This window comes from Leucopleurus acutus (assembly GCF_964270905.1).
Source record: "Leucopleurus acutus genome assembly, chromosome: 20".
NCBI classification, from domain to species: domain Eukaryota; kingdom Metazoa; phylum Chordata; class Mammalia; order Artiodactyla; family Delphinidae; genus Leucopleurus; species Leucopleurus acutus.
Window position 1 is genome coordinate 47,414,303 of NC_139162.1, and position 13,315 is coordinate 47,427,617.

General features: G+C 52.0%; 2 protein-coding genes across 2 annotated transcripts; both read left to right on the top strand.

Annotated features, from left to right (window-relative positions):
* Positions 1-1,307: 1,307 nt before the first annotated feature.
* MIA (MIA SH3 domain containing) lies at positions 1,308-2,571 on the top strand (the record flags this gene model as incomplete). Its single annotated transcript, XM_082862125.1, has 4 exons — positions 1,308-1,431; positions 1,518-1,651; positions 2,122-2,232; positions 2,548-2,571. 4 exons carry the CDS (start codon positions 1,308-1,310, stop codon positions 2,569-2,571), a joined length of 393 nt encoding a protein of 130 aa, XP_082718251.1.
* Positions 2,572-3,386: 815 nt separating this feature from the next.
* On the top strand, positions 3,387-12,556 carry RAB4B (RAB4B, member RAS oncogene family). Its single transcript, XM_082862703.1, has 8 exons — positions 3,387-3,531; positions 4,662-4,742; positions 5,022-5,136; positions 6,927-6,989; positions 7,072-7,226; positions 8,862-8,957; positions 9,046-9,176; positions 12,182-12,556. The coding sequence occupies exons 1-7, from the start codon at positions 3,516-3,518 to the stop codon at positions 9,159-9,161; spliced, it is 642 nt and encodes a 213-aa protein (XP_082718829.1). The 5' UTR covers positions 3,387-3,515; the 3' UTR covers positions 9,162-9,176; positions 12,182-12,556.
* Positions 12,557-13,315: the final 759 nt, after the last annotated feature.

A 13,315-nucleotide genomic window follows, 5' to 3' on the forward strand; every position in this document is an offset into this window, starting at 1 on the left:
AGTACCTATTACACACTAAGTACTGTTCTTGGCACAGGTTGTGCGGTGGCAAATGAAATAGACAAGCTAATTTCAAATGCTGGGTTCTGATAGAAACAACTGACATAATGGGGTGATGTGTCGGTGGAGCTGGGGAGCAGTAACAGGTGATCAAGGGGAGCCCCTCTGAGTAGGTGATATTTGAGTAGAGCTGTTTGATGCTCTCATGGTACTTGGTGCTGGGTGTTGGGTATGTGGAGATGGCCTAGGCCCAGTCTTTGCCCCTGATGAATTCTTCCCCACCCCAAGCCTGTGTATGTCCATATGCTTCCCCTAAAACTAAAGTTCGGACTTGCTTGCTGACCAGGGGTGAGAATACCTGAGGAAAGAGATGGGTCTTCAGGCATGTAGATCTCTGTTTGAAGCACAGTTTTAGAAATGAGGCTTGAGTTCAAATCCTCTGGCACTTTCTCATTCTGACCCTGGGCAACTGACTGAGCTCCAAGATCAGTAGTGATGGGTGTGGGCCTGGAGCCACATCTAGCCCCTCCACTTCCCAACTCTGTAACCTTGGACAAGTTCTTTAAGGCTCTGTGCTTCCATTTCTACGTAAAATGGGGTTATGATCACTCCTCTTAAAGGTGGTGCAGAGTATACATTTGAGTTAATAAAAATATGCATGGTGAATGCTTTATAAATAACTACTAGTTTTTATTATTTCTATTTCAGATGAGAAAGATGAGGCTCTGGGAGGAGGAATAGCTTAGCCCAGGTCACCCAGTCAGGAAGTGGCTTATGAGGATAAATAGTGATAGTGGTAGGGCATCGCCTAGCTTAAGGTCCAACATATAATATTCACTCCATACTTGGGAGCTGGGGCTATTCCTGGCAATCAAAGGGCTGCCTTGTTCTGCTGCCCCTCAGCACAGGAAATTCCAAGGTGGTTTTTCCATACTGGCTTCTCGGGTTCTGTCCCTGCGGGGGAGAGCAGAGGGGCCCAGGTCCCCAAGCCAACTCATAAAAGATGGAATTGAATATCAACTTGCCTGTCTTAACCCCATCTCTGTTGAGGGGGTGGCTGTTACTTGGAGTGGCCTGGGCTGCCTTGAGCCTATCTGGGTATTTCCTTGTGCTGGCAGCCCTCACCCTGTCCTTGAAATGGTTCTGGCTGGGTAGCAGACTATAGGTGGTGTGGGTGAAATTTGGGACTGGTTTAAGGCGGGGACAAGACCCAGAACACAGGCTTCCTTGTGCTGCTGGAGAGGGAGGGCAGGAGGGAACTGGAGACCCCGTTCCTCCCTTAGGCACTCTCTTGCTTACAGTCCACGATGGCTTGGTCCTCGGTGTTCCTTGGTGTTGTCTTGCTGTCTGCCTTCCCAGGTCCTAGTGTCGGGGGCCACCCGATGCCCAGGCTGGCTGACTGGAAGCTGTGTGCTGACGAGGAATGCAGCCGTAAGAGTTGGGGGTTGGGGGCGTTGGGGGCTTGGATTGCTAGCCTGTGGGGAGGGTGCTGTTACTCTCTTCTGTTCCTTCCCCAGACCCCATCTCCATGGCCGTGGCCCTTCAGGACTACGTGGCCCCCGACTGCCGTTTCCTGACCATACGCCAGGGCCAAGTCGTGTATGTCTTCTCCAAGCTGAAGGGCCGAGGGCGGCTCTTCTGGGGAGGCAGCGTGAGTCTTGGGAGAACAGAGGAGGCAAGGGTAGGGTGGCTGGGGTGGGCGTGCACCCTGATTTTTCACCTGAAGGGAAAATCTGAGGGAGTGAGCTGAAATATAGTTTTGGAGGGGAGGCTATTGTGGTCTACTTTACTTTGTTTAGCAATTATTAGGGCACCTACTATAGTGGGTACAATAAAGAACGACCCCTTTTATTCTAATGGAGGGAGACAAGGAGGTAGGTGCCACCCCATCAAAAATACCAGTAAGTATGTGCTGCTTTGAGAATTAATATAAAGTGACTGGGTGACTAATTCACATGGGATGGTCAGGGAGGACCTTCGAGCATGTGACTTTAAGCTGGGATTGGAATGACGAGGATGGAGCAAGCCAAGTCGAGATCAGGGAGAAAAGAGTGCAAAGATCTTCAGCAGGAGTGAGCTTGCCATCTTCCCAGACCCCGGCTTTTAACTCCTCTTCCCCAGGTTCAGGGAGATTACTATGGAGACGTAGCTGCTCGCCTGGGCTATTTCCCCAGTAGCATTGTACGCGAAGACCAGACCCTGAAGCCTGGCAAAACTGATGTGAAGACAGATGTGAGTGTCTTGGGGGCTGGCAGGGACTTGGAGGGAGGGCCCTTGGGCAAAGATGCCCCTACCCTTGGCTCCCTGGCATCCTAGCTGTATGTGCTGGAGCAAATCCCCTGCCTTTTCTTATCTGAAAAATGAGGAGTGATTTCTAAGTCCTAGTCCGATTGAGAGGTGCAAAGGGTAGAGGGCTCTAGGCTAATTTGCATAGCATTTGTGCAGCCAAACCTGGCGCCTGTGGCTGCAGCATTTGCTAAAACCACTAGATCCTTTGTGGTGTGACCGCTAGTTTTCTCCCCACTGTTTCCCCTTTCTCTTTTTCAGAAATGGGATTTCTACTGCCAGTGAGCTCAGTCTACCGCTGTCTCTGCTGTTATTTCTCGCTGACTTTATGCAAATACATCAGCCAAGTGCAAACTATGGGTGTCGGTGGTCTTTGTGGTGGGTCTCTAGAAAGGAAGTGTTTCCCCAGGCTTCTGAATCTAGCCAATCAACCCACTGACTGTGGTAACGTCAGTGGTTGCTAGGCAGAATTTCACGGACTAAGCTCTTTGCTCCAAGCTGGGTACCAGAGGTGGGCTCGTAAGCTTAGATATTACAAACAGATGAGAAGATGGAACAACTAAACAGCCAAACTGGGGGATTATAGTGTCTTCTCTAGACTAATAAGAGAACTATTGAACTATTGGGAATGAGCCAGTTGAACCATGAGGAAGACATAAATCACAGAGCAGAGGTTTTCTAGGATTTCTTGGAAGATTATCCGCAAAGGGAGGTAGGAGGTTAATCTGTGCGTATCATGCGTACCATCCCAGTTTTCATCCTCCTTGCCTTAGAGATCAGTACGCCTCAGCTCTGGATCGGCTCCTACCCCCGCTCCCTTCTTTGCATTCGTATCCCCGCCCCCAAGTCCGCTTCTACCCAATCTGGAATCTCGACTCTGCCCACGGACTCCTGACCAAATCCGTTTCTCTGCTCGGCGAAGCGTCTCTGGCACCGCCAATCGCTCGTGTTGGTCCCGCCCCTTTAGGCCCTGCCCCTCTCTCCCCACCAGTCTGCGCTTTTGTCCCGCCCACTGCCTGCAGAGTCCGCCAATCCTTGTCTTGGAAAGCGTGGCCTGGTGTCCCGCAGCATTAGCGGGTCGCGCCGGAGGGGGGTGGAGGCGGAAGTGGCGGCGCCGGCCCGGGGAGTAGGAAGAAGCCGGGGCTGCAGCCCGAGTGGAGCGGCTGCCAGCCGAGGAGCAGGCGCGACCGTGTCGCCATATTGCGGCCCTAAGCGGCCGCGACCGAGTCATGGCTGAGACCTACGGTGAGCGTGGTGGGCGGAAGCTGGGGTCTGGGGTCTGGGCCCAGAAAGGATGCGGCCTGTGGGTATGGGGCGGGGCTTTATATAGCAGGGGGCGGGGTCAGCTATTATGGGGCAGGGCCTAGTTGATGCTGGGAGGGGCTTAGTGGGTCTGAGGCTGAGCTTAATCAGTTTGGGCGGAGCCTGAGGGTCTGGTGTCTGGGCGAAATAGATCTGGGGCGGGATTTGAGGGAAACAGTCCTGATGGATCATGGTTAGGTCTTGAGGGAAAGGGTGAGCCTTAATGTGTCTGGGCGGAGCCTGAGTGGATGGGGCGGGGCTGATTGCGTGAATGGCAGGGATCAACCTTGATGGGCTGGGGGGACGCTGAAGGGATGCTCTGGGCTCTGGGATTACTCAGGGAGAGGTCTGGAATGCGGTTGGGGGTGAGTTGTCCTTTAGGCGGTGGGGCTAATGGCAAGGGGTGGAATTTAAGCTTGAGAATAGGGGTAGGGCCTTGGGCTGAGGGAGGGATGGAGGGACTGAGAATTGGAAAATCTGGATGGATGGATAGATAGGAAGTAGGAGAACAGGGTGCGGTAAAAGGAGCACTGGTTTAGGGGTCAGAGGGAGCTGCATTCATTCAAGAAACAGAGAAAAGCAGAGGGAACTATGCAAAGACCCTGAGGTAGGAACCAGCTTGTCATCTTCAGGGAGTAGACTAAAGGCCAGAGGCTGGAGTGGAGTGAATGAATCAGAAAGTGGTAGGAGCTGAGTTGTGGGGGTCAAGGGCAAGATTGTAGTCCTTGATGAAATGGTGAATCCCAGCTCTACCTGGCAGTAGGATCTTGGACAAGTCAGTTAACCTTTCTGGCCTCAGTTTCCTCATCTGGAAAATGGGGATAATTATTAGTATATCTCCCTCACAGAGTTTTCCTGAGGGTTGAGTTGTTGATGTAAGTAAAGACCTTTAGAACTGTGCCTGATATGTGGTAAGCACTATATAAGAATTATCCATTACCGTTGTTACTCACTGTTCTGTATCTGTCTGTGTCTGTTCTCTCCCCATAATTGTGATGTTCTTTGGATTCCATCTTTTCATGTCTATCTTTCTCTCTGCATGGGTTTCCTTGAATTTGGCTCCATCTGCTCAGACTTCCTCTTCAAATTCCTGGTGATTGGCAGTGCAGGAACGGGCAAATCATGTCTCCTTCATCAGTTCATTGAGAATAAGTGTGAGTTTCTGACAGTGGTCCTGGGAGCACTAAACTGTGGGCATGGCCATGGTGTGGGCAAGTAGGCAGCTGCCGGGGTGGGCAGGGGCAGGGCTGGCCAGAGGTACAACTCCAGTGCTGGCTGCCTGGTCCTTACCTTGGTATACGCTCTTTGCTAGGTCCTCCTTGAGCCTCAGTCACCCCAGCAATGAGAATGGGTTTGTACTGGCTGAGGAGGCCTTGGAGGACAGGGAATCCTCTGAGCCCCCACACTGCCTCTTCTCCCCCTCCCACTCCCAGTCAAACAGGACTCCAACCACACAATCGGCGTGGAGTTTGGATCTCGGGTGGTCAACGTGGGTGGGAAGACCGTGAAGCTACAGATTTGGGACACAGCCGGCCAGGAGCGGTTTCGGTAGGTGGGCTGGGCCCCCATGGAGAGAAGGTAGGGGAGAGGGGAGGAGAGAGGAGGGATAGAGGTGTGCAGAGTTACCTGGAAATATAATGACAGGAGCAAGGAGACGCTGAGAGGGCAGGCAAGGTAGAGGGAGAGAGAGAGAAAGAGACTGTGATGAGCAGGTCCATGTAGTCAAAGAAAGAAGGCGTCTTGGAGAGAGGACGGCAGAGACAATGAGAAAAAGAGATTGAGAAGGAAGCATAATGAAGAGTGAGAGGGCCAGGGAGGGACGGCAGACCCTAGCGAGACGAGACTCTGTGGGATAGACCCATGTGGCTGGAGGGACGGAGACTTTTCCCCAGGGAGAAACGAGGCCTGGAGACAAGGAGATGCTTGGGGTGGGGCGAGGGGTAGAGAATGACAGATAATGACTAAAACAGAAAAGGAAACTTGAAAGAGAGATACAAACACTCAAGAAGGGAGAGAGAAAGAGAGACAGACTGAGAGAGAAGAGAAAGAGAAGGGAGATAAGGAGACTCAAAGAGAAACAGAGGTGAGAGACAGGGAGAGTGGGACAGGGGTGGCCAGAGAGATGGAGAAATGGATGTTTTGTGGGGAGAGAGAAATGTGTAGGACTCAGCACACAGTATGTCTTCAGGACATCTCTGCAGAAAAGGTGACAGACACATGGAAACCCTGAGTCTGAGAAACAGACAGCAGGGAGAGAGAAGCAAGGGAATCCAGTCCATGGGGAAGCGTGGTTCCTGGGCAGCACTGAGTAGCTGCTGAGTTAATATTTGTGTGTGAGTTCTCTGCTTGAGGTGCACAGAGGTAGAGACTGAGAGGGTGGAGGGGAGATAGGTGTACGACGTGCACCGGGCTGGCAGTAAGTGCTCCATAAATGCTTGCAGCATGATTGCATGAGTTCCAGAGGGACCCAGCCTGTTCCAGGGAGAAGCAGACAGTCGGCCACTCTGGGAAGGGGGCCTCCCCCAACCAGAGCGGGAGAGGGCCAAGTGGTTGTAGTTGTGTAGTGCTTGGCTAGGACTGGGTGAAAGGGGGATGACAGAAAATGTTGAATGAATGAATGAATGGGAAAGGGTGAGGATGACAGAGCCAGAGCAACAGAGATGGAGAGAAATAGAGAATTAAAGATACACATGCACACAAGAGACAGAAAGGCACAGACCAATGAAGAGATGCAGAAAGACAGGGACACAGAGAGAGTCAAAGGTAGGAAGAGGGAATTCCCTGGCCGTCCAGTAGTTAGGACTCAGTGCTTTCACTGCCGGGGCCCCAGGTTCAATCCCTGGTCAGGGAACTAAGATCCCACAGGCCAAATGGCACGGCCAAAAAGTTGTTGTTTTTTTTTTGTGGTACGCGGGCCTCTCACTGTTGTGGCCTCTCCCGTTGCGGAGCACAGGCTCCAGACACGCAGGCTCAGCGGCCACGGCTCACGGGCCCAGCCGCTCCGCGGCATGTGGGATCTTCCCAGACCGGGGCACGAACCTGTGTCCCCTGCATCAACAGGCGGACTCTCAACCACTGTGCCACCAGGGAAGCAGAAAATGTTTTAAGAAATGAAAAAAAGGTAGGGAGACTGAGGCGGAGGCTGGCAGCTAAGTGCGATAGAGATTGAGGGAAACAGAGAGACCGCAAGTGGGAGAAACTGTAGACCACGGCCAGGTTTAGGGGGATGGGCCAGCAGTGAAGGGGGGCCTCCGAACCACCAGTCTCTCTCCGCAGAGGGGGGCAGTCCTGGGGCACACCCCAGCCTCGGGGGTGACTGGGTCCCCCTGGCCCCACAGGTCGGTGACACGGAGTTACTACCGAGGGGCGGCTGGAGCCCTGCTGGTGTATGACATCACCAGGTGGGTGCACGGAGTGGGGCGGGGTGGGGCCTGGGCTGCCCCCCACCCGCGTCCGCCTCCCTCCTGGCTCCCTTCTCCACAGCCGGGAGACCTACAACTCGCTGGCCGCCTGGCTGACGGATGCCCGCACGCTGGCCAGCCCCAATATCGTGGTCATTCTCTGTGGCAACAAGAAGGACCTGGACCTGGAGCGTGAGGTCACTTTCCTGGAGGCCTCCCGCTTTGCCCAGGAGAACGGTGAGGGCTGGGCGGGGGGGCTATACAGTGGGGCCCATGGGCCTGCTGGCTCTCTGTAGCTCTGCCCAGCAGGGGGATGTGGAGATTTGGAGGTCTGGGTTCAAATCTGGGTGTTGCCACATTGCGAGCTGTGTGACCACTCTGGTCCTCAGTCTCCTCATCTGGGAAGCTGGGATCACAGCGTTTCTGCTTCACATAGTGCATGACGGGTAAGGGATGTGGTCCATAGGGACTTCTCAGCACTGCCTGGATGGATGGGTGCTTGACTCACGGTGGCTGCTAAGAAGGTTTTGACCACTGTGGGGAGGCAGCACAGGGTATTGGTATAAGGTGGAGACTGCAAACTCTGATGGCCCTAGGGGACAGGTACATTTTGTGAGCAAAGGAGAGGGCACAGGGTAGATCCCAGGTTAGCAGGAGTAGACGAGACTGACAGCCACATCGAAAGGTATGCAAGGATACTATCATCAAAAAGACTACAAATAACAAATGTTGGCAAGGATGTGGAGAAAAGGGAACCCTCCTACACTGTTGGTGGGAATGTAAATTGGTGCAGCCACTATGGAGAACAGTATGGAGGTTTCTCAAAAAACTAAAATTGAACTACCATGTGACCCAGCAATCCCAATCCTGAGTATAGATCTGAAAAAAACAAAAACACTAATTCGAAAAGGTACACGTACCCCAATGTTCATAGCAGCATTATTTACAATTGCCAAGATATGGAAGCAACCTAAGTGTCCATCAACAGAGGAATGGATAAACAAGATGTGGTATATATATATTATATATATATATATTATATATATATATATATATATACACATACACATACACACACACACAATGGAATACTAGTCAGCTGTAAAAAAGAATGAAATAATGCCATTTGCAGCAACATAGATGGACTTGGAGGGCATTATGCTAGGTGAAATAAGTCAGACAGAGAAAGACAAATACTGTTTGGTATCACTTATATGTGGAATCTAAAAAATAAAACAAACTAGTGAATATAACAACAACAAAAGGTAAGCAGGTCTAAACTCATTTGAAAACATCATGTTGGCCAAAATCTGCCGGCCTAGGGTCTGTCCCTGTTCCTTCAGTTTGTAACCTGCAGGTTTAGAGGATTTGCCATCAGAAAGATGTGGATTTGAATCCTGGCTCTTACTTACTGTGAGATGGCTGTCACATGACTGGTGGCTGGTCTGTGATGGGCCTGTGCTAGATGGTGCTGGGGACACAGTGATGAAGAGAGCCCTGGACCCAGCTGTCATGGCCTCACAGTCCAGGGGGCAGGGGGAGGACCATTTCCAGATAGTGACAGCCTGAAGAGGTCAGGGCTGGGAGTGGGGAGGCACAGGGGTCTGTGGGAGCCCAGAGGAGGAACCTGACTCATCCTGGGAGGTCAGGAGGACTTCCTGGAGGAGGAGATGTGAGCTGAGCTCTAAAGGAAGAGCTTGGTGGGTACCTGGGGAAGGGGGCATTCATGGCAGAGGAACAGCATGTACGGAGGCCCAGATTGAAGGCAAAGGTGGAACGTTTGAGGAACAGAACGAGAGGCAGCAGGTCAGAGTCGGAGTGGAGGATGGGGACTGACTGAGACCCTGACCTTCCGAGTGTCTGCCCCCCCAGAGCTAATGTTCCTGGAAACTAGTGCTCTCACGGGTGAGAACGTGGAGGAGGCTTTCCTGAAGTGTGCCCGCACCATTCTGAACAAGATCGACTCAGGTGAGGCCCCCAACTGCCCGGAGTGGGAGTGGAAGGCAGGGTCCAGAGGACTCCAAGGGACCAGTCCTCACCTCTCTGCTCCCCCCAGGTGAGCTTGACCCCGAGAGGATGGGCTCCGGCATTCAATATGGTGACGCCTCCCTTCGCCAGCTGCGGCAGCCTCGGAGTGCCCAGGCCGTGGCCCCTCAGCCCTGCGGCTGCTGAGACCTGCAGAGCCAGGTGGGATACTGGGGACTCGGGCTGCAGGGCTGGTCTCCTGACAAAGGAGAGTACGGAGCAGAGACAGAGACACAGAAAAGGAGAGATGGCAAGAGAAACAGTGAGGAAGAAAGACACAAGAACACTTGAGTTAAAGGGGCCATCTTCCCGGCCCTGGGAAACCACCCGTCCTTCCCATCCCACCGCCAGCTCTCTGCCCTGCATCTCTGGCCCTCCCATTCATAATTCATCAAATGTTTGTTGAGTGCCTCCTCAGCGCCAGGCCCTGTTCCCAGCACTGGGGCTATAACAGTGGGGAAAACAGACAAAAATCCCTGCCTTCGTGGAGGAGATGGACAATAAACAAGATACACAAGCCAATTGTATAGTAGGTAGGGCGATAAGAGCTATGGAGAAGAATCGAGGAGGGAGGGGCGGCGGAGGAGTGGAGTGTTAAATAGGATGATGAGCGGAGGCCTCACTGAGAAGGTGACATTTGAGCAAAGACCTGAAGGAGCTGAGGGAGGGGTCATGTGGGGACCTGGGGGAAGAGTGTTCTAAGCAGAGAGAACAGCCAGTACAAAGCCCTGAGGTAGGGCCCTGCCTCCTCCCCTGGGTGAGGAAGTCCAAGGAGGCCAGTGTGGCTGGAGTGGAGTATGTGTGCGTGCGTGCCGGGGAATAGGTGAGCTGGAGATGAGGTTGGGGTGGGAGGAAGCAATGAATTAGGGCATTGTGAGCCACAGGAAGGACTCTGGCTATACGCTGGGTGGGATGAGAGCTATAGGAGGGCGCCGAGCAGAGAAGGGACAAGATCTGATTCAGGTGTTCACAGGGCCCCTCTGGCTGCATATAGAGGACAGACTGAAGGGGGCAGGGGTGGTTGCCTGGAGACCAGTGAGTAGGCCACTCCAAAGCCAAGGTGAGAGATGATGGTGGACAGGATCAAAGTGGGGGCGGAGGAGGGGTTGCGAAGTGAATAGATTTGTACCCTCCCTGATCTGTCTCCAGGCTTGTCCCCTCTTCATGTAGTCACTGGGTCTTCCTAAAGCACAAATCTGATTCCTTCCCTCTCTTTTCGGGTAACCTCTCCCCCTCCTCCAGGAAGCCATGCTTGTTCCCCTGTGCTTGGTCCAAAGTCCTTGACAGGCTTGAAAGTTCCTACAGGATTTGGTCCTAGCCCCACCTCTCTGCGGTTGTGTATGTCTTGACAATTCTTGTCTCTGTGCTTCATGCCCACCCAACCCTCCACCCCACAGCCACTGGCAGCTCCAGGATGGCTGTGGAGCAAAGTGTTTAGACTTTGGATATATGTACTTAGAGAGCAGACCCAACATAATTTCCTGATGAATGGATATGGAATGTGAGAGAGGAGTCAAGGATGAGCTCTTTGGGCAGGGCTCTTTTCCTTCCAGGCCTTTGCATCTGCTGTGCCTGTGCTCCCTTCTGGCACCAACTCCCATTCATCATCAGGTCTCTAATAAAATGCCTCTTCCTGCAGGGAACTTCATAGGCTTCCCAAATGGGGTCACTCCCTCTAGATGGGCAGTCTCACAACTGCCCCTCCTTTGCAAAGCGTTCAACTGACAGAGCTGATCATTGTTATCTGTATGGTGTTTGTCCGACCCATCTGAGAAGGTGATAGATCACAGACTCCAGAGCTGGGCTGCCTGCATGTATACTCCAACTCTGTCACTTCATAGCTCTGGGCAAATTATTTAACCTCTCTGGGCCTTGGTTTCCTCATCTGTAAATGGCGCTAATGATAGAACCCACCTCAATGTGAGTGTGGAGAAGATTAAGTTAATTCATGTAAAGTGCTTAGAACAGGGCCTGACAGTCAGTAAACTAAAATGCTTAGAACAGGGCCTGACAGTCAGTAAACTAAGACTTGATAAACGAGGCCTGTTTATTATTTTTCTTCTTCGTGTCCATTTTAAAGACTCTGGGCTATGTAGAATCAGATGGGTGTGTACTCTTCGCCTCAGAGCTTAGTTTTGAGTCTGTTTCAGGGTGTTCCCTCAGTGAATCAAATGTAGTAAGACTGCATTTTCAAACTCTGTTGATTGCACTCTACAGGAGGAAATATACTTTATTTGTTGATCTAATACAGTCACACACGTATAAAACTAAAACACGTTCTTGTATTAATATTCTTTCTCTTAAAATTGAGGTGAAATTCACACAACAAATTTAGCCATTTTAAAGCGTACAATTCAGTGGCATTTAGTACATTCGCAAGGTTATGCAACCACCACCTCTGTCGAGTTTCAAAGCATTTTCATCACCCTTAAAAGGAAACCCCATACCCTTTAAGCATTCATTCTCCATTCTCCCCAGAGTCTGGCCCCCACCCATCTGCTTTCTGTCTCTATGGACCAACATTTGAAGCACTCTGAAAGTTTCTTTCTTTTCTTTTTTTTTTAATATGTTAACATTTTAATTTTTATGGTATTTTCTATTTTATTCTGTTACAACAATTGCTCAAGGCCCACCAAACTGATTTCCCAACCCACTAATGCAGTTGTACACATTGGAATCACCTGGAGAGCTTTAAAAGATACTGATGCCCAGGCCTTACCCCAGAGATTCTGAAGTGATCTGGGGATTTCTAGAAGCTCCCAGGTAATGCTATCTGCAGATAACTACAAAACAGGAAGTGATGTGTCTCCTCGGTTTGGAAAACACGGGAATGAGACCTAGAGCCTGGATGATCCAGGAACATAGAGGAACACAGAGGTGCAAAGGTGGGGACACAGAATGTAGACACTGCGATGCCCCTCTACAGACTCAAGGAGACAGCTCTCTAAGGCAAGTAAACAGGGAGTTGCACGTGCCCTCAGCTCTAGAGCCCCACAGTACCTGCAGACAAGAAACAGAAAGTCAGACAATGTAGAAACTTTGGGAGAAAGAGAAAAGTATGGACAGACAGGCACAGTTAGGTGGGCAGGAAGATACCCAGAAATGAGACAGAGACACCAGCCGACAAACCCAAGATCCCTCCAGTTCATGGCACACTTTTCTTTCAGCTCACCCGTTCTCCAGGACCAGCCCTGTCCTTCTGGCTGGGGCCCAGACCCAGGCCCTGGGAGACTGAGCCCCTTACCTTGACCTGGCCCCAGAGAAGCTGCCCCGCCACCTGTCCCCCTTCCCTGGCCTGGTGGGGCCTGGCTGAGGGGCAAGACTGAGCCATGGGGGAAGGGGGAATCCGTACCTGCTGCTGCTTCCTCTGTCTTGGCTAACCCCTCTTCCCCCTGAACCCCTAACTATACTCAAAGAGTTTCCAAAGCCCGAGACCAGGGCCATTTGGCCTCAGCTCCCCTGGCCCTGCCACTGCGAGTACGTGTTATTTATTACCTTACCTGGAGGCCTGTCCCGTCCCCACCCCACCCCCATAAAGCATTGTTTACACCTGTGTCATAGCCTCTGTCATTTTGGGGTGGTGGGGATGGGGGGGAAAAGAGGTCACTGACGGTGTTTGGGGGCCATGTTTTTGGGTTGGACATGGTACGGGGGTCCACCATGACTCCATGGCTCAGATGTATGTTGTAGAGGGAGTTTGCCCACATACGTAACGTAACACTAATGTTCCTGTGTTTGCAATGGGTGTGATGGGATCCGTAGGAATGTGTGCTGCTTGTGTGTGTGACACTGTTGCTTATGACTACTCTGTGTCCTTGGTGATTGTGTCTGTAAGACTGGCGTTGTTTGGGACACCAAAGCTAGGGAATGAGAATTCAGGCCTGTAGTTGAGCCCTGGGTCTGGGCCCGGTGGGTGATAGCTATGCATGTCTGATGCCTGAAAGTCTGAGGCAGTGTCTATTTGGTGTGTGACTGTGTTTGTGTGCCCCTGAGGTCTGTGTGTGTTTTGCTGTGAATTTGACTCCTTTGATACACTTGTGTGTGACCATGAACCCTGTGTGTGCCCCTGAAGACTGTGTGGGCTTTTGTGTCACCGGGACTCCTGTGCATATTTGAGATCAGTGTGTTGCCTCCTGTGTCCAGGTGAACCTCTGACACCCGCACATGCTCTGCCAGGGACAGGTGCAGCCCACTGAGGACACTCCCAACTGCTCTCCCAACCCCAGTTTGGCCTTAAACCACCCTCACGGGAGGCCTGAGTCCCTGCTCAGCCTGGGTGCTGGCGGAGGGGGTGGGGCATT

Bases quoted from the DNA above. Each gene is read 5' to 3' on its own strand.
- RAB4B (XM_082862703.1), top strand. The intron at 4,743-5,021 runs GTGAGTTTCTGA...TCCCACTCCCAG, and splicing joins TCAGTTCATTGAGAATAAGT to TCAAACAGGACTCCAACCAC. The intron at 8,958-9,045 runs GTGAGGCCCCCA...TGCTCCCCCCAG, and splicing joins TCTGAACAAGATCGACTCAG to GTGAGCTTGACCCCGAGAGG.